Source organism: Temnothorax nylanderi, unplaced genomic scaffold (genome assembly GCF_030848795.1).
Source record: "Temnothorax nylanderi isolate EJ_2023f unplaced genomic scaffold, tnyl_v1.0 TNYL_tig0046_pilon, whole genome shotgun sequence".
Classification (NCBI taxonomy): domain Eukaryota; kingdom Metazoa; phylum Arthropoda; class Insecta; order Hymenoptera; family Formicidae; genus Temnothorax; species Temnothorax nylanderi.
The window spans coordinates 237,158-257,019 of record NW_027249108.1 but is presented as its reverse complement, the minus strand read 5'-3'; the positions used below and the strand labels follow the sequence as shown (position 1 = coordinate 257,019).

The 19,862-nt window shown below is 36.3% G+C and overlaps 5 protein-coding genes and 1 long non-coding RNA gene across 14 annotated transcripts; 4 read left to right on the top strand and 2 right to left on the bottom strand.

The window, feature by feature from the left end:
* Positions 1-3,066: 3,066 nt before the first annotated feature.
* LOC139772016 (F-box/LRR-repeat protein 4-like) lies at positions 3,067-6,527 on the top strand. Of its 5 annotated transcripts, XM_071705298.1 has the most exons (8): positions 3,072-3,259; positions 3,334-3,426; positions 3,523-3,631; positions 3,723-4,311; positions 4,408-4,642; positions 4,735-5,092; positions 5,230-5,584; positions 5,719-6,527. In XM_071705298.1, the coding sequence occupies exons 2-8, from the start codon at positions 3,424-3,426 to the stop codon at positions 6,062-6,064; spliced, it is 1,995 nt and encodes a 664-aa protein (XP_071561399.1). In that variant the 5' UTR covers positions 3,072-3,259; positions 3,334-3,423; the 3' UTR covers positions 6,065-6,527. The 5 variants fall into 5 exon arrangements, with proteins under 5 accessions (XP_071561402.1, XP_071561400.1, XP_071561401.1 ...); XM_071705301.1 differs by lacking the exon at positions 5,230-5,584 and having other exon boundaries at positions 3,067-3,426; positions 4,735-4,797; positions 4,920-5,092; positions 5,719-5,794; XM_071705299.1 differs by lacking the exon at positions 5,719-6,527 and having other exon boundaries at positions 3,067-3,426; positions 4,735-4,797; positions 4,943-5,092; positions 5,230-5,367.
* Positions 5,663-8,188, bottom strand: LOC139772020 (uncharacterized). Of its 3 annotated transcripts, XR_011718041.1 has the most exons (5): positions 8,116-8,188; positions 7,791-7,950; positions 7,529-7,590; positions 5,880-6,021; positions 5,663-5,788 (listed from the first exon to the last, which is right to left on the bottom strand). It is a non-coding gene; the product is annotated as an uncharacterized lncRNA (long non-coding RNA). The 3 variants fall into 3 exon arrangements; XR_011718042.1 differs by lacking the exon at positions 7,529-7,590; XR_011718043.1 differs by lacking the exons at positions 5,663-5,788; positions 5,880-6,021; positions 7,529-7,590 and adding an exon at positions 6,611-7,046.
* A 125-nt stretch (positions 8,189-8,313) lies between these two features.
* Positions 8,314-14,164, top strand: LOC139772018 (UDP-glucose 4-epimerase). Of its 3 annotated transcripts, XM_071705305.1 has the most exons (9): positions 8,314-8,577; positions 8,662-8,708; positions 9,007-9,087; positions 12,373-12,623; positions 12,766-12,879; positions 12,951-13,127; positions 13,390-13,570; positions 13,644-13,925; positions 14,003-14,164. In XM_071705305.1, the coding sequence occupies exons 1-9, from the start codon at positions 8,498-8,500 to the stop codon at positions 14,095-14,097; spliced, it is 1,308 nt and encodes a 435-aa protein (XP_071561406.1). In that variant the 5' UTR covers positions 8,314-8,497; the 3' UTR covers positions 14,098-14,164. The 3 variants fall into 3 exon arrangements, with proteins under 3 accessions (XP_071561406.1, XP_071561405.1, XP_071561404.1); XM_071705304.1 differs by lacking the exons at positions 8,314-8,577; positions 8,662-8,708; positions 9,007-9,087 and adding exons at positions 10,463-11,027; positions 11,829-11,910; XM_071705303.1 differs by lacking the exons at positions 8,314-8,577; positions 8,662-8,708; positions 9,007-9,087 and adding an exon at positions 10,465-11,027.
* On the top strand, positions 9,068-10,363 carry LOC139772019 (40-kDa huntingtin-associated protein). Its single transcript, XM_071705307.1, has 5 exons — positions 9,068-9,209; positions 9,283-9,484; positions 9,571-9,699; positions 9,955-10,073; positions 10,168-10,363. The coding sequence occupies exons 2-5, from the start codon at positions 9,318-9,320 to the stop codon at positions 10,335-10,337; spliced, it is 585 nt and encodes a 194-aa protein (XP_071561408.1). The 5' UTR covers positions 9,068-9,209; positions 9,283-9,317; the 3' UTR covers positions 10,338-10,363.
* On the bottom strand, positions 13,334-16,347 carry Mettl4 (Methyltransferase like 4). Its single transcript, XM_071705302.1, has 7 exons — positions 15,537-16,347; positions 15,057-15,421; positions 14,715-14,889; positions 14,478-14,649; positions 14,196-14,402; positions 13,627-14,079; positions 13,334-13,552 (listed from the first exon to the last, which is right to left on the bottom strand). Exons 1-5 carry the CDS (start codon positions 15,804-15,806, stop codon positions 14,200-14,202), a joined length of 1,185 nt encoding a protein of 394 aa, XP_071561403.1. The 5' UTR covers positions 15,807-16,347; the 3' UTR covers positions 13,334-13,552; positions 13,627-14,079; positions 14,196-14,199.
* A 1,208-nt stretch (positions 16,348-17,555) lies between these two features.
* Positions 17,556-19,737, top strand: Prx6a (Peroxiredoxin 6a). Its single transcript, XM_071705295.1, has 5 exons — positions 17,556-17,784; positions 18,712-18,868; positions 18,995-19,215; positions 19,291-19,363; positions 19,498-19,737. Exons 1-5 carry the CDS (start codon positions 17,699-17,701, stop codon positions 19,630-19,632), a joined length of 672 nt encoding a protein of 223 aa, XP_071561396.1. The 5' UTR covers positions 17,556-17,698; the 3' UTR covers positions 19,633-19,737.
* Positions 19,738-19,862: the final 125 nt, after the last annotated feature.

Genomic DNA, 19,862 nt, shown 5'->3' with positions numbered 1-19,862 from the left:
CGTATTCTGATCACGGCTTAAGGTCAATCCAGACAAACTTGCATAGCGCATAAACATAAGCATAAGAGATTTGATTGGTCCATATGCATGTGCATAAGGAAATAGACCAATCCGCTTCTTTATGCATATGGTTATGCACCTATGCAAGTTTGTCTGGATAGACCTTTAAGGACATCGCACACAAAATTGCATAGGCTGCATAAGCATAGCATAAGACCGCTGGACCAATGAGCATCTAGCATAAAGTCGCCATATTGATTTACATAAGATGCTCATTGGTCCAGCGGTCTTATGCTATGCTTATGCAGCCTATGCAATTTTGTGTGCGATGGCCTTTAGGGGATCCTATAGCGGCAGTGCACTTTATGCACTAAGTGCACACTTTAACTCGTATTTTATTTATTATAAATTTTTAAGAGCAAAAATGCAAAATCGGGCTGTTTCGGGAACTACATATGAGCTTATTGATTAAAAATATCCTAAATGGAATAAGATTCATTCGATATTTTGGCTAAATACTTCTAATTCGTAATTTAATTAATTTGGCTAAACTTTGGGAAAAACCATTTGTAGCCGTGAACTACAAATATGGTTTTTCCCAAAGTTTAGCCAAATTAATTAACGAATCTCATTAAAATTATGCTCGTTTTAATCAGTAAGATCAGCCGCAATTAACCCGGTACATAGCCGGATTTTCCATTTTGGCTCTTAAAAATTTATAATAAATAAAATACGGACTCGCAGCGAGTCGCAGCTAAGCCAACCCGACAGAGGTCTCCACTCTTTAAGCCTTGTGTACACGATACTAGAAATCGGTCCGAGTTTCGGTTTAAGCCAATCAACTTGCAGCTCTTAAGCCCGGTGTCCACGATGCTAGAACTGCGTCCGAGTTTCGGTTTAAGCCAATCAACTAGCAGCTCTTACAGAAAAGCAGCAGTTTCATTGGCTTAAACCGAAACTCGGACGCAGTTCTAGCATCGTGGACACAAGGCTTTACAGAAAAGCAGCAGTTTCATTGGCTTAAATCGAAACTCGGACCGATTTCTAGTATCGTGTACACAAGGCTTTACTCCTGTCGACCCTTAATTATTGGCCGCGTTCAGCAGACACAACTGTTGCGTGTCGTCTTATCAACACTATGCGTTGATTGGTTGGTTCTAAAAGTAAGAGCCAATCACGTTCGACTGCTACTCAGCGGCTTGGTCTGCTGAACGCGGCCATTAAACTTCCCGCTACGTGTTCTCGTACCTTACACTTAAGCCTTGTGTACACGATACTAGAAATCGGTCCGAGTTTCGGTTTAAGCCAATGAAACTGCCGCTTTTCTGTAAGAGCTGCAAGTTGATTGGCTTAAACCGAAACTCGGACCGATTTCTAGTATCGTGTACACAAGGCTTTACACGTGCTACTTCTTCACTTGCTTCACCATTCTTCCACTAGCTGCCGAGCTGCACTCGTGTCTGTGGTATATTTCGCTCGTCGACGAAGATATCTTTACATGTTAATCAAGGATTCTATATAAATATAGAAATTACAACAAGGTATTACATATTTATTTTTTAATTAAGTTATACTACAAGAAAGTGTCATATATCGAATAGGTATTTTGAATTTTTTTCACTTAGATTCCTAACAGTGTTCGTCGTAAATCGCATTATATTTTCGCGTTATGTGTGAATTAAACATTAAACCATTAGAATTGGAACAGTAGATATTAATCGGATTTCAATTTTAAGATTTTAACCAGCCAACAAAATGATTGTACAACATTTTACTCAAAATAATTCTAATTAAGTTAACGCAGCTAACTAGCACGTGAGCTACGATTTTTCGTACTAACTCGCACGCGATCTAATAAATTACTGGCAATGCATTATATAGTACGCAAAATTTATAATAATTTAATTACTATAATCCATATGAGTTTGCACGAAAAATTGCAAAAAAGAAAAAAAATGAATTAATATTAAAACCAAGGCCATAAAAGTTTTTAAATAATTTTAAATCAGCCAATCAAATTGGCTGAAATTAGCATGCTTAGATCACCGAGATATAAATTTAATGTATATATTAATTGGTGTGTGCATTATTACTGCCATATATAAGCTACATATATACATAGGCTTGTTCTTTTTAGTTTAACTTCTTGCACACTTCATTTTTTTTCTTTCCAACGTGAAAAGAAAGACCGGAAAGATGAGCCATGCAAGAAGTTTAGCACGCAGCCTTAAAAGAAGCCTTTTGTAATACTCCATTGAGATGGAACATTATAGAAAAGTATGGAACAGGTATTGCGACACAGCATAAGTATGTACATACAGTAGGGACAGTCACATGACCGCCACTTAAGTAAGAGAGAAAGAGAGAGAAGTATCTTTCTCTTTGTCATACACACATACAGGCCGCCATATTCTCTGTAGGATATACCGATCATGCGCACTAGAAATTGCCACTAAAAAAGTTCAGTGTCCCTACTGTATTGTATGTAGGCCGTAAGAAAATAGACCAATCACACTCGATTATTCTTAAAGCGCGAGGAGAATAATCGACTGTGATTGGTCTATTTTCTTACAACCTTACGATTATGACGATTATGACTAAAACTTTGTTACGTGCAATGGCCTTTATACTAGCTGTGATTATATGTTGCATATTTTTGACTAACATATATATTTTTTAATTTATCAAGTTTTCTTAAATCACTCGTATTTAATTATTCATATATTTAATAATTATTTATATTTTAGTTAAAAGAACAGAGCTAATTTCAATGTCCTATTAATTAAGATTACTATCTAAAATTAATATGAATTTATTATAATACAAAATCATCTTTACTTCCTAATAAACATAAAAACATATAAAATTCATTTGTTACTAATTTTAAGAATTATTGTTAATTATTGTTAAATGAGATTTTTTTATAAAATTCTAAATTTTTTTATATTTTGATTATACTATACGCGCTAATTATTGTTCGGCTCACAAATAGCGTTTGTATGATATACCGCTGATAAACAAATAAAAATAATGTTACTTTCAGTTGGTTAGCATGCTGACAGCATAAAAGCAAGCAAGAACTCACAATTAGATATACATTTTACAGTATAATTGTAATAGATATATCATATTACAATATAGCATTTTAACATACCTATGCTAAGAACATCAGCTCAAGATTATTACACTCCGTATCTTTAATTTTTTTTTTAGATGGAGAATATGACGTCCTATCATTCAATCAATAAAATAGTAGCAGGTGAGGATCGTGTTAACTTTATCTATCAATATGTAAAGTATAGCGCTCCCGCAGTTAAAGAGTATAACTATCAGAATACTTCGAGCATATGGGCAACTCATAAAAGGATAATCGGACCACCTACCAATTTTCCTAATTATGGAGATTTTTTAAGAACATTTGTCATGGTATGTATATTTCTTGATATCTGTTATTGGTTTGTAAAAAATAATGATAATCTATAATTTTATACTATACAATATTTTCTTGATCTTTTAATATAGAGAACCAATGGTTTCGACATCTCGACATCTCCATGGCAGAAACCTGCTACAACAAACTTCTATTACAATGACCCACAAAATGATAGCCTCATGTATTGTAATTATCTTGGTATGTAACATTTAAAATTGATAAATAAGATATTGTTAAAGAAGATATATTTATGTTTAGGAAAGATTATAATTAATTTTCTATTTTGAAGATCTCGAGTTTCATGAAGCCGTATATCCAGTCAGAGTCTCTATATATGAAGTATATAATCCTGGGTATGTAACCAAAATTTGGGCTCAAGGTGAACAAGAAGAAGAACAGTATCCAGATGACAGTTATGATATGAGTTATGATGACAGTTATGATGAGAGTTATGATGAGAGTTATGATGAGAGTTATGATGAGAGTTATCTCACTAACAATAAGAAGAAACAGTGGGAGAACAACCAATGGTTTCTATTATGGAGTGGAACACCTCAGAATGCAGTTCCTTTGACATCGCGGATATTTTCGCCGCCTCTAAGTTTCTGTGACTTCAAAACCAAAAAACTCAGACTACAATTTATGTACAGCCATTGGAACTATTCTACACACCTGGATGCTGTGGAGCTAATTGGCACGTCAGAATTAGTCCTACCTAAAAGTCCTAAACTGAATTTGACTAATCTGTTAAAAAGTATCAACTGCAAGTATCCTTGTCATGGAGACAGCCATAATTTAACACCTGATCATGAAGCTGCACACTTGGATATAGTTCATCTGCAAGATAATTTCTCAAAATATTGCGTTATTTGTAAAAGGTAAAATAATCATCGTAATATTTGATCTTTCTTTATTATTCTCTTAATAATAAAAATAAATTTGAAAAATAAATTTTTCCAATATGTTATTTGCAGCAATACAGCAAAGAGTTTTAACAAGAACAAGTTCGGGCACAAGCAAATGTCACATCAGGAAATAGATATGGCACGTTCTAAGCAGAGATATAGCAATCCATTTATTAAGAGAGGCATTTATAGGAACCATTTCTTACGACATTATCCAAATTATGCAAAGTTAATAAAAGATATCAAACTCTATTCGAATGAATCCAAAGAGCAATCAATATGTAGCAGTTTTTCTACGCTTCCTGTAAGTATTCGAAGAAATCTATTTCTCGTAAGTCGTACCAATATTTATTACAATATAATCTCATGTATTAATTTTTTTTTAAATCTTTACAGGATGAAATAGTACTAATAATATTAAAAAACTTGGATATAAGGTCGTTGTGCCGTTTGAGCCAAGTAAATAAACGCTTCAATATTTTAACACGAGATCCTCTTCTCTTTAAATGTTTAAATTTACGAAATTTGCGCTATACGAATTCTATTTGTATTCGCAATGTTTTATTTTACTTTGCATTTAGATGTAAATATTTACAACAATTAGATCTGTCATCAAGCAACATTTCTGCTGGGCACTTCAAAAAATTTGTCAACATTTGCGGCAAGGGTTTAACGCACTTACGATTAAGTAACTGCCGATTTGTTGACAACTCGGTTCTATTACAAATTTTCATAACATGCAAAATGTTGAAAGGTATGTACATAAATAAACAAGCTGTTTATTAGCTATTTAGCTGTTACATAAATAAATATAATATTTAAGATTACAGGTAAATTGTATATGACTATAATACACACACACATATATATATATAAATTTTTTTTTTTTAGTATTGGATCTCAGTTTTTGTCATCATCCGAATAAAGAATACGAACCATTAGAATTAGAATTTTCGTGTCTCGAAAATCTAGAATTTCTAGAGGATTTAAACCTTAGAGGGATAAAATTAGCAACTGAAACTCTTTGCAAAATATTGCAAAAAAATCGCCGGATGCGTAACTTAAATTTGAGCCTAAACGGAACACCGCTTAATTGTAATTGGAATCGAGATGCAGTTGCAATACAATTGGGAAATTCGTGTGCAGACTTGGAAATAATAGATTTAAGGGGCAATTATATTACCTCGCGAGGTATTGAGGCCCTCGCTGAGTGCAAGAAATTACGAAAACTGAACATTTCACGGACGTACGTGTGTCTACATTTTCTTTTAAATATATTATTATATTCTTTATCAAAATTTGCATGTTTACATCTCTTGCAAACATCATGAAACATTGTTTTCTCTTTGCGGAAACCATAATAATAGTGTATGGCTTTAGTTCCAGCGATTATTTTGGCGAAACCGATCGGCTTATTAGTTTACGTAGATTGTTTTCCTCTTGTCAACTCCTGGAAGAAGTCAATTTGTTCGATCTTAAGGGCAATTTCGACGAACCACTGACGCTGTGTAAAAACTTAAAACAAATATACTTGGATGTACCTGCCGAGAACGCCGATAGTTTCGCAATTTTCGAGCAATGTCCTAAATTGCAAACGATCTATCTTCAATATCAATGTTATTCATATGAGACCCTGGGCCATTTCGTTGCCCAGGCGAGAGAAAAATACCCACATTTGTCCATCTATAAATATAATTCGTGGGACTCTTTTAAAGCTGATATTTAAAGGAATCATCTCTACTATATGAATATGAATAAATATTCATAAATTCCCTTGACTCTCTAGCACAGAAATATTGCAGCACCATTGCAGCAATGTTTTCCTGCAATATTGCAATATTGCAGAAGCATTGCAAAATGTTGCTGCGACGTTGCTGTGGCATTGCGGCAATAGTAAAATGTCCGCTTGCAGAAATATTGCGATATAATATTGCAGTAACATTGTAATATAATATATATGCAATAACTGTTTATATATATATATATAATACATAATAATACATATCGGCATAATAGCTTTAAGATATATATATAAAATTAATCCAAAGTTTTAGAATACTATAATTTTATACTATAATTTTAAAGTTATATTATATACTGATCTATATACTGTAATATGAATATTATGTTAAAACTTAATTTGAATGGTATTTTAACTATAAATAAAATAATCTGAATTATAATACCTATATATATATTTATTTATTTATTTATAATAATACATAAAATAATATGAATATGAGCTCACACCTATGAACTTTTTATGTCACTATAAATGTTCAGACTATAATATGTATATAAAACAAAAATTATTTTCTCTTTGGTTGATATATATATATGAGTGAAATGCGAGAAATATGCGAAGTAGTACATAAAATAATATATAAATATATATGACAAAAAATATATAAACATTAGCATAAACTAAATTACTAGATATGATAAACTATACGTATAAAATAAAAATTTTTTTCTCTTTGGTTGAATGAAACACGAGAAATATGCTAATGAATATATAAAATAGTAAACAAATATATATGAAAAAAATATATATGTAGATTGTGCATGCGCGTACAATTGTTATTAATCTGAATGCTTTTCTTCCTTTTTTTGCCTTGCAATTCTTACAGTAGCTTGTGCTAGCCATTTGGATGCATATTCCGCAAATTCGTTTTCTGTCATTTCTTTATATGACATCCGAACAGCTTCTTAAATATATATATACAAATATTATTCAACATATGTTTTACATATTAGTCAAAGCATGTACAAAGTATGTACAAATTATGTACAAAGTGTTCCAAATAAAATAATACATCTAAATAACTTGTGTAAAGAATACATGTTGAGAAACATTTGTCAAAATAATAATTGTAAGAGATTTCAAAAGAAATATCAGATAGTTAAAAAAAAATTATGACGATATATATTACTATGGTACTTAAATATTGTTTCCACTGTTATTTTAAAATCAACTTTGATATTTTAAATATGCAATATTATATGGTTTTTCTCAATATAAAATAGATTCCTCAGGTTATTATGTATATTAAAAAATTTTTGATAACAGTTTTAAAACAGTTAACAAAAAATAAATATTTTTCAAGATATTTTATATTTTACCCAGGTATGCACACACTTTTAAGTATAAGGTATAATTAATGTATACAATATTTCTTAATGTACTCACTTATCCATGATTTTACTGCAGTACTTGTATATATAGAGAATTATCTACAGAACTAATTAATGCTGTAAGAAGAAAGCGTATGATTTCATTTAAAAAGCAAAGTTGACTTTAAAAACGTACTGTTTTTGAGTTATGGTGTGTGTATTATTTTATTCTAGATATCCTGTATATATATGTTTTAACGTAGAGTTCTACTCTATTTTAACGAAATCTTGTATCAAAATTAATTGAAAATAACAGAATAAAATTATAAAATACTTACGTATGATAAGTTTGGAAAGTCCTAAATCTTTGAAACACTGTTTATTTTTTTTACCAGTTCAAGTGAATTGTGTAGCAAAATTATCTGTAATTGCTGTTTTGAAAATATTTCTTATCATGATATGTGCACTATGTCCACCAACGAGATGAAAAGTATTAAGCTGAAATAAATTGTCAACTTTATCAATAATATTATATTAATATAGATTCTTCTGATAAGACGAACTCTAATTATTGGCGCAGCTGTTTCCTTTCCGGTCAGCAACGGCCAATAAGACGAACTCAACAGTTGTGTCTGCTGAACACGGCCAATGTGGCGCACTTACCCTCTCTCCCTTTCCCTCAACCCTCCATCCATCGACTCTGCGAAGTTTGTCGTCCTCGCCGTCTTCTTACTAAAGCCGTCTCACGTTTGACATCCATCTCAGTTGTCTCCTACATTTGTGACATAAATACTTAATTGGAGTACCGTCGGTAATGCAGCGTTCTGCAATCCTCGACACAAGAATTCGGATTTCTTTACTTTACGTCGTACGTTTCTTTATCGTGACGAATTTACGGAAAATGTGAACGGAATAATAAATAATTTTCCGACGGGCTTCATGGCGTGAGAGGCGTGCTCGAGTCGCTACGGAGGCGAAACTGTCAAACGTGACAGACATCACAAGTAATTTTTCAGTCGACACAATTTTTAGTTTGAAAAAAAGGATGGCCCACGTCAATCAGAGAATCGGGGAGGCCGCGGACTTTCTAACGAGGTTTCACAATATCTCAAACAAACTGAAAAAGTAAATCTTTTAAGTTAAAGCGCTCAATTTTGACTCAACGACGATTCTCTCCCTCATTGCTTTGATTCCCTTCTGATCCCTTAGGCGATTTCTGAGGAAGCCAAATGTCGCGGAGGCATGCGATCAATTTAGTGAGTGTTCAATTTAATATCAATAGATAAAAGATTAATACAAGCCTCTCGGAAGGTCGACTGACTAATTTCATTTTTTGTATGTTTCTTGATTATTACTACTACTACTATTATTTTAATACTGGAGCACATGACTGGTTTACAATTTTATCTATTTTTTTTCTCCACCTTTTTCGTAGAATTAATCACAGCTCAACTTTTGAACAGCTTACGTAGTTAGTCCTGCGTAATAATTTAACTCTTAATCATGCTCGGAAAACAAAGAATACAAAATAAAGATATCTGATTTCTTTTTTAGGTGCCTTAGCTACCGAATGCGAACAGAAGGAATTGTGGCAATATGCAGGTTTGTGCTGGTTGGCAGCCGCTAGATGCCAGGGCACATTGGAAAATGCCTCCTCGGAAATAAATCTTCTGGTGAAGGCTGGAAGGCAATTCCTTATAACTGAGAAAAAAGATAACGACATAGGATGTCCCTCTATAGGCCAAGAGAACATACAGGTCTCTGGGTGCAATATAAATTTGTAATAAAAAGGAAGTAAAAAGAAAGAACTAAATATAGCTCCCGTTGCAGGCGGCTGTGAGTTGCTTTGGCCATTCTATGGCTAGATGCAGCAATCAACCAGGATTCAACACAATTTCTGCTGGTTTATCAGTAGAGTTGGCGTTAGCGCTAGGCCCAGGTCCCGCTGGTATTCAACAGTTGCGCAAAGCAATCGATATCTTTCCTACGTCAAAAGCTATCAATACCTTAGTGTCTTTCCATATAAGACAGGGTCAGTACTTGATCCGTTCTCATCTGTGTCTCATGATTAATTTATATTTTTACAGTTATCCTTTTCAATCAATTTGGAATATGCAGTGTTTCAGATAATTTTATCCTTACAGGAGATTACGTCGCTGCGTTACAAATACTCAATGAATTTGTAGAATTTGTAGAAGCTTGTGTTGTGGCTGGTGCTAGAGGAAACTATAATGCTATCTTACATAGGTATTACCTTATCACAAAGATATAATAATTAGCTGTACGAGACAAATTAATACTCCGAAAAATCAATAGCGAAAACAATCAGTTGTTAGCTTGTAAATAAAAAATTCGCTTCGTTCTGTGATTGGCTCCATGTGATTATAATCATTTGTAAAATTCATTGCTATATTAAATTGCAGTTAATACCTACAATGATATATTTAATATAATAAAAATATATATATATATATATATATATATAATGAAATTTATAATTAGGTGCGAAGTGACGCGAGTACTTCTACTGCTCATTCTTCAGCCATCACCCCAGAGATTGACCCCATCTCTCGCCCAAGTCCTCGAAAAGTACGCGTGGGCGGAAGAAAATGTGAACAACGGTATAAATCAAGTTTTCAATTGTACAGAGATAATTCTGGTTCTTCCGTAACAAATATATTCCAAGTTATTGAAACGAGTGCCTCTTTCTTGCAGGTCTCAATATGAGCGAGGACGAATTATTATTACTGCAATCCCTAGTATTAGCGTGCCAATCTCACGATCATCAAGCGGTGTTGGAGCTCGAAAACGAACTATATCCTTACTTCGATACAGAGCAGAAGGAACTGTTGCATAAATTGATACAAGTAGTATCGACGCAGTAAATATACAATAATGCCGTGTGTAATGAGCTGGGCGTATGATATTTTTCTCCCGATTGTCTCCCCCGCCGTAGACACTCCTCGCGCGATTTCACGTCGCGCCGTGCGGTCCATCGAAATCGAAAATCGGGGCACATTCCTCGAGGGACGAGTGAGGGATGCCCCTCGGCATGGTGTTGTTTTTCTTTCGTTTCGCGCGATTACGTTATTAGTCGCCTCGAAACAGGTTCCTGCGGCCAAAGGCTGAGGCTGTTGCTCAATCGAGGCGCCGAGGATGAGCCCCCTGCTTTTACTAATCCAGTAACGGTCGTGTTGCAATCGGCGAATTCACGTGAGACGATGGCAAACTCGTCACGCTTCTCGCGTTTTCGTTTATGCGGCGGCAAGAGTGCGATCTAAGATGTGAAAGGAGGAGGAGGAGGAACTCTTTAGACGAGAATCGTAGAACGGACGGCTGGAGTGGAGCAAGACAAGGATCGCAGGAAGGGCATAGTGTGCGTGCCGGTATGGCATCGCGGAGGAGGGGATGTCTCGCGCGTCCCACGATATACTGAAGTCCTTCGCTTCTCTACGGCTACTATTCAAGGCAGAGTCGCAGTCGGTGTCAGTTATCGTGCGAAAGTACCTCAGAGTCCTTCGGATCAAAGTCGTTCGCGTTCCTCACTGAATTGTCTTACTTAATCCTGGACCAAGGTAACTCGCGATCTCTTCATTCCGTTACACGATATTCTTAAGTCTCCTAATCTTGCAACAAAAACGAATTGCGTATATCGCAATTAAAAATCCGCTGGGGCAATGCGTCAGCTTCATTATAGACTAGAATGACAGGAAGCCTCTTCGAGCGCGAACAATCTCTCGTGATCTAATGAGAAAAATCGGTTCCAAGGATGCCGATTGATTTCTCTAAAGGTCAAGGTTCGTAGAGACTCGTATTCGAGTCGTTGCTGTTGCACATTCCAAATGAAACGGTGATTAATCAGTACATGCGTAGATTAAGGTAGTCTTGGTTTATTTACGATCGATTTCCGTTGAAAAACTTCCGTTAAATTTATTTAAATAGTGGATATTACAATATATAAAGAAAATGGTTTTTTACACAGATACAAATCTAGAATTTTTTTTAAATGTACTTGAATATACACTGTTAAAGATCAAATAAGCGTCTAGTGACCGTGTAATTTCGAATACCGTTAAGTATGACTTCATGCGAGTTAGGTCGTAAATTTAATGAATTGGAAAAATTCCTGAACACAGACACATTACGATTATGCTCGAAAATATGATTTTATATACTCGCGATTATTATATTGTTTGAATTCTAGAATCATGTAATTTTCGAGATATTTAAAGTTTAAATATTTAAATTCTCAATTTTTTAATTAAATCTTAATTTCAGATTAATTTATATAAATTGTTATGTATATATAATTTGTTTTTCTTTTTCCATATACTCGCCGTGTATAATGCGTTCTTCCTGTTTAACTTCGATTCTAGGTGCTAACACCCTGCGTCCCCGCTACGTTAATTTACCACGTGTTTCGGCGACCTTGAACTCTCTTTGCTCACTTGAACGAAGGTGAATGCCCTAGGCACCTGCACTCTTCGGTTTGCGAGTGTGCGTCCCCGCGTCGATACAATTCTGACCCGTGTGCATCTAGAACTTGAATTGAGAGTTTATTTACTCCAGAGATTCGTTCCTCGTTGAGGAGATTGATATGTTAAAAATACTAATAAATGAAATTCGTACTAATAATAAACAGATACTGCGATATGATTATCAGTTGTATTATTGTTTCTATAATGAAGAGATTCTTCTATTATAAGGAAATTTCATAAGCAAATTTTGGTTCTTGGAAAAAAGACGCGTTGTCAATTTATATTATAGCACAGATTTTTAAAACAAATTCTTTATGATATTCTACAAAGCCAATAATTGTTTCAATTCAATTGAACGTATCTCCATTTTTTTCGTACGACGTACGAGGAAGAATCTCAACAAACGATCCGTAAATTGAAAAAATTTAATTCTCTCGTCCAGTCGAGAAGATGGGAGACTGGAGGACCATTTTCGTAACCGGAGGCGCCGGTTACATCGGCAGCCACTGCATCGTCGAGCTCCTGGAGTGCGGTTACGATGTGGTGGCTATAGATAACTTTGCAAACAGCGTGACAGAAACCGACGGCGAGTCCGCGGCGCTCAAAAGGGTCGAGCAAATAACGGGGAAAAAAGTCACGTTTCACAAATGCGATCTGCTCGACAGAGAGAAGCTCGAGACCGTATTTAACCAGGTATTACGTTCGCTAATGATTTCAGATTATACATTCCACTTATCATTATTATTTCATTATATATATTATACGGCGTAATGTTGAAAGAGTTACAAAGCAGTTTTTTTTCGGACTCGTGAAAAGAGTAATTTGTCACTTTCAGCACAAAATAGATTGCGTGATACATTTCGCGGCTATTAAAGCCGTTGGCGAATCGATGCAGGTTCCGCTTCATTACTATCGAAATAACATAATAGGAGCTATTAATCTGCTTGAGGTAAGATTATATTACAAAGCGTACGCTTCCCCGGTCATTTCTACAATTCCGATGTGTCCTCTTATTTGCAGGTGATGAAAGCGGCTGGCTGCTTTCAGCTTGTATTCAGTAGCTCTTGCACGGTTTACGGCGAGCCTACAGAACTGCCTATCACGGAGGAACACGAAACCGGCAATATCACCAATGTGTATGGCCGAACGAAGTATTTTATCGAGGAGATGCTCAAGGATATATCCCGAGCTGAAAAGGTTCGCGTATATAGAAAATTTCACATTTACGCAAAACTCTAGCTTCGTACGACTAACGATTAAAATTTTACTTGCGTAAAATAATATGGTGCTTGTACACTCGTACAAATATTACTCCATAGTACAAATATACACTTCAGATTAAGAATAAGAGGCCAAATTTTTTATCTTTGGTTTTCTCCTTCGGAAAGAAATCGTAAATTGCATTCTAGTTTGTACTATTTCTTCTAGTTTTTATTGAAGATTTCTTTTGTTTTAACAGAGTTGGAACATCGTATCTCTAAGATACTTTAATCCGGTTGGTGCTCATCGATCGGGATTGATCGGGGAGGATCCGACAAAACCATTCACAAACCTGATGCCGTATATCGCTCAGGTCGCTTTGAGGCACAAGCCGGAGTTGATCATATTCGGGGGTGATTATCCTACGGATGACGGCACAGGTAACAGATGAGAATATAAACGCTTTACATATTTTCATTACTGCTTCTATACTCACGCTTTATACCTTTCCAGGCGTCCGCGATTACATTCACGTTATGGATTTGGCTGCCGGTCACGTGGCGGCATTAAATGCTCTGCACAAGCAACACCTCAGGCTAAAGATTTATAATTTGGGCACCGGCAATGGCGTGACTGTGTTGCAATTAATAAAAACATTCGAGAAAGCCTCTGGTACTACCGTGCCGTACGTTATAAAAGAGAGAAGAGAGGGCGACATTGTGTCCATGTACGCTAACACGGATTTGGCGAAAAAAGAATTGGGCTGGACAGCGAAGTACAACGTCGAGCAAATGTGTAAGTAACGTGACCCTTAAACGCGGGGTATGAACAATCTCAAATAATCGTGTCTAACGGTGAGACGTCGAATACAGGTCAGGACTTCTGGAGGTGGCAAACGATGAATCCATACGGATACCGAACTTCAATAAAGAACGGAACTACTGAACACCTGAACAATACATCGTAAAAAATTGTATCGAGGAAATTATGCAAATAATTTATAATAAATAATCGATACGCGTTCTTATAATTTACATATTTATGAATCACAGATCTATCTCTTACATTTTTACGGTTGCTCTTTACTCTCAATCTCGCTTTTTATGTCGTCGGCGTCACTTTCATCCTTCTTACATTCATCCAGAATTTCATAGAGCGATAAATGTTGAAACTTTAAGATTTCTAGACCCCAACTCGTCCATCCAGGCACCAAGTACCTTGCAAAAATTTCCAGACATTTTGGGTCGTCCGGGAGATATTCCTTTATGATTTCTAAGGACGCGAACAAATCTTTTATTGTAATTGTATATTTTACGGAATATATTTCTCGTTTAAATTTACACGTACCTGTGAGAGGTGGTTTGTGAGAATGTACCGCACTAGGTATGCTGATCATCAGTCTGCCATCAGGGATATTCACTTTGTCCTTTTCCAATGCAGATCCTAGTATCAGTAATTCATAAGGTTGCTTGCCAGGCGCTGAGTTAAAATTACATATTGCATCACCTGCTTGTGTCACCTAGAGTGGCAGTTGTTATCTAACTTATTGCATTGCATTCCCAACATTATTGAGACATTGCCTACCTTGAGCCAATACCACTTAGCTCTATAAGTAATACCCCAAGATGGAAATATTTCGTTGAAGATACTATTCAAATGATTGGACGAATTAGTACACCATACGGCTACAATACCATTTGAATGTAACAGTTTTCTTATTGGGATCTTGACTAATTCCTCATTGTACATCATTTTGTAACTATAAGAATATACAATCATTTCTCCAAATATCTCACGCAATTAATGACATATTTAAGATAGTTAAGAATAAGTTAAATTTATAGATCAATTGTATTCTCTCTAAACTCTTTTCTCTATTAAAAAGTTGTCTATTTGTTAATTTATAGCAAATCGCAGTGAAATTACCTGGCCTCTGCGCACTTCATTTTCTTCCTTCTGATTGACTTATTCCACCAAGGTGGATCCAGCAGTATGAAGTCATACTGGTTGCTCAGTTCCATCTTCTTTTCTATATCTCTTACGTCATAGCAATAAAATGTGCATTTTCTTGGAAACACATATTTCTTATTGTGAGCCTTGGATATTATAGCATCATTAGTATCGTTGGATCCATACAGGTTCTCATCTTTGACGGAATAAGTATCTTGATAGAATTTCATGGATGCCAAACGTGCTACCTCATTGTTATCGAAGGAATTATTCCGGCAAAAGAGATTTTTGTCTCTCGCAGCAGACATCATTGCGCTGAATGCTTGTTTAACGCGATCAACCTGTTGTGAGAATAATTTTGAGATACTACATGAAACGAAACATAAATTCTTGTTTTAGCTGATATTTTAAAATAACCTAAGGCATGAATTGAATGTTATATGTTTCTGAACCTACTTCCTCCAAATCTTTCTGCGGCAATCGCTTGAATCGCTGCGAACGCTTCCTCTTTTTTCTATTGTTAAGCATCGTGGTACAGTCCTGGGACTCCTGGACAGTCTGAGCTATCTGATTTTGCCTCAAGTATTGAGAATTAATCTCGAATATCATTTTGTTAAAGCCTAAAGCGCAAAATCCATTTTCGTTTTGGACTTTCTTGTATATCTCATTGAGATACTGCAAGTGAGATATAATCCAGCCTTCCTCGCTGACATGAAGAATACTCATATTTGGCTTTGGAGATCAATGTGACACACATACACATATACAGTACTTGTCACAGATCCTTATATGTTCTACATTCAATTTACTATTATATCAATCTATTTGATGTACAATCATCAATCCAATTGAAAATAAGCTACGTGATTATGAATATATACATATATACATGTTTAATGTTGCGAATATGAATATATACATATTTCACTTTTTATTTTCATATAAATACATGTGCCAGACCTGCTAGGTTGATTCGAAAAGCCTGTAATGTGCAATTTGCATGCAAATTCAATTCTTCGACATTACTGTGGTCGCTATAACAACTGCCATTTGCCGGCATCGCTCGTTGCTCCTTCTCCTTATCACACATCACACCCCCTCAGCGGCCCTAGCACATTTCGCGCCTGCGCGAACCCACACATGGGCCGCGTTCAGCAGACACAACTGTTGAGTTCGTCTTATCAACACTCTGCGTTGATTGGTTGGTTCTAAAAGTAAGAGCCAATCACGTTCGACTGCTACTGAGCGGCTTGGTCTGCTGAACGCGGCCATGGAGACCAATGGAGACGACGGAGACCATTCCAAGGCTCGTACATACCTCTAGGGGTGCGTTCCGATTCCCCACCTGGGTGCTGAAAATCTATAGTGCACGTGACATATACTATAGGATTTTTAGCACTCGGGTGGGAATCCGAACGTAGCCTAGAGTCGGAAGTCGGAAGGTAAGGGGGCTATTCGGGGGCGCCATATAAAGACATTTAAGCCCCGGACACACACTTTTTCGTAACAGTAAAGCCCCTTGCACAATGCCAGGCAACAGGCAATAGGAACAGGGAATAGAAATCAGAAATCATGTATAAATGCAGAATAAACAGTGACATAGGCAATAGACACAGAGTTTCCGTCACGTTGGAAATTCTGTGCCTATTGCCTGTTGCCAACCAATCATAGCATTCGAATTTTTTAGGTTGTAATTAACGATTTTTTGGTTATTTCCTGTTCCTATTGCCTGTTGCCTGGCATTGTGCAAGGGGCTTAACAGTAATGGCTTCTGCACACAGGACGCGGAAACGCTAGCCGCGCGGCAAGAAGCGACGCGGTAGCCAATCAACGTGTTGCTTTTCCGTAAGAACCAAAAGTTTATTGGCTACCGCGTCGCTTCTTGCCGCGCGGCAAGCGTTTCCGCGTCCTGTGTGCAGAAGCCATAAAGCCCGGTGTCCACGATGCAAGAACTGTGTCCAAGTTTCGGTTTAAGCCAATGAAACTGCTACTTTTCTGTAAGAGCTGCAAGTTGATTGGCTTAAGCCTTGTGTACACGATACTAGAAATCAGTCCGAGTTTCGGTTTAAGCCAATCAACTTGCAGCTCTTACAGAAAAGCAGCAATTTTATTGGCTTAAGGGTCGGCAGGAGACCCAGGCAAACTCAAGTGCACTCAGGTGCACTTTATGCACTAAGTGCACGTTAAACTGCACTTTAACTCCGTATTTTATTTATTATAAATTTTTAAGAACAAAAATGCAAATTCGGGCTTTGTAGCGGACTGCATTATTATATAAAGAGTATATAAAAAAAAATTCACGAATTTATGTAACTTATTTTATGAGAAATCTTGTTATTACGAATTACGGATTCGTCGACAATGAATCTACCGATGCCACTTATTTCACCAATCGTACTGTACGTCACTGCGCATGTGCAAAATTGCCCCCCCCCCCTCTCACACTCCATTCCAGCCGCAACTGCCGCAAACGACACTACTCAGTACTGTTCCACTGGTTCCACACTGTTCGTGACTGTTCGATGCAGTTGGATGAACGCGTGCTCGTGGAACGGAGGGATCGGCGATACACTTTTATCGTTTTATTGTAAAGTTACACATTTCGCAAACGAGACACGATGGTTTTACTCGGCGAGGTGTTTCCGGACTTCACAGCGGACACCCAGATGGGCACGATCAGATATCACGAGTGGCTGGGCGATTCGTAAGATATCCTGCAATGTATTCGCGACCCAGTTAGACTTCGCTACCACGTGATTGTGGGAAAAAAATTAAGATAGTAATTAAAAAAATGGCTATGTATGCCATCGCGTACCTCCAACATTAGGAGTGCGCTCCGTTTCACGCACGATGCGCGTAATGCATCATTTATCCTTGATTAACATTCGATGAGCAACAAGGGTAAACGATATGCATTTTGCGCATCATGCGTGAAACGAAATGTACCCTAGATATGCTCGAAATAATTATAAACAAAAGTACTTGAGATACCTTGTTTATTTTTGTTGTGATTTGTCACGTGACGTATGCACTAACTAATGTGAATTTGAGTGTCTTTTGTGTATAATTTACACATATTTTGATTAAATATATATATATATATATGGAGGGGTAAAAACCACAGTGGTGTAAATCAAATTTTTTAAAATATTTTATTGGCTGGATTCGGGGAGCGCGCTATTAGCGCTATTTGCTTATTCTATCCTTGTTTTACACCTGATGAGCGATAAAGATAGAATAATGCAATAGCACTAATAGCGCGCTCCCCGTACGCAGCCCTCGTGTGCACAGATGCAATCTGTACAATATATAAATTCCATCTATGCACACGAGAAAATATTTTATATAGAGGAAAGTCCCCTATTATGAGACAGGATCCTAATATGAGATATGTTAAGCTAAAAGGCCCTATATAGGCCCCATCTGTTGATCCCACCATGAAAAAACTCCGCCATCTCATATTAGGATCCTATCTCATAATAGGGGACTTTCCTTATATATATATATAAAATTAATAAAAATTAATAAATATAAATTATGTATATTTTTTCGATTCATGACACGTATGTATAGTTGTTGTATTACACAGTCCTCTGTTTGTTTTAATATGTGATATCTGTCCGAAATACAGATGGGGTATCCTATTTTCCCATCCCAACGACTTCACTCCAGTATGCACGACCGAATTGGCGCGAGTTGTAAAACTAATGCCTGAATTCAAGAGATTGGGTGTGAAAGTAATCGCATTGTCCTGTAATTCTGTCGACTCCCATCGTAAATGGATAGAGGTTTGCTAACAATCCATTTTTTTCTGCAGCTAAACGTGGCGCTAGATTTCAATTTGATCAAATTTAATATTAAAATGAATTTTTCTCTTAGATTCATATTGGTATTAAAACAAAACACTCTTCTAGGATATAAAGAATTACGCCGAGGTGACGGACGAAGAATTTCCATATCCGATAATAGAGGATCAAGCCAGGAAGCTTGCCACATCGTTGGGAATGTTGGATCCCGCGGAGATCGACAGCCGGACTGGATTACCCATGTCGGCGCGAGCTGTGTTCATAATCGACCCGGCTAAGAAGATGCGACTATCAATTTTATACCCAGCTACGACTGGCCGCAATTTTGAGTAAGAATCCTTTCGCAAAGTGTCTCTTATCGCTCATTCGTATAAGCCACTAAAATTTCGTTCTTTAAATTGCAGCGAAATAATAAGGGTAATTGAATCTCTTCAGCTCACGCAAAAGTACAAAGTAGCGACTCCTGTAGACTGGCGGGTAGGTTGGAGAAAAAAAAAATTCACTTAAAGATTCTCAGAGATATTGATTTTTCCGCTGTTTATAATTAAATATCGGGCATTAAATATCGCGTTAATTTTTACATGTATTTTACACGTTATATGATATTTTAGAAGGGGGACGACGTAATGATCGATCCGAGTGTGTCGGACAGTGAAGCTAAAGCTTCCTATAACAGTATCAAGACTGTGATGTTGCCTTCCGGCAGAACGTATATGCGTATTGTGCCACAACCTATAGATGCGTAAAAGGAAATTTCTGTGTACAAAAGGATTCTAATAAAAGTTCAAGCTGCACAGATCGTATGGAGCTTCGTTCGCATAAAATATATGAATATCATTTTATAAAATCAACCGTATTTCTTTATTACTTTCGACCATCTAAATAAAGACGCAGCATTCTGTATCTTTATTTAAATAATTTCCTCTACTTTCAAGATCATATAAGATTAATTTAATAAATAATATTTTTTTCTCAC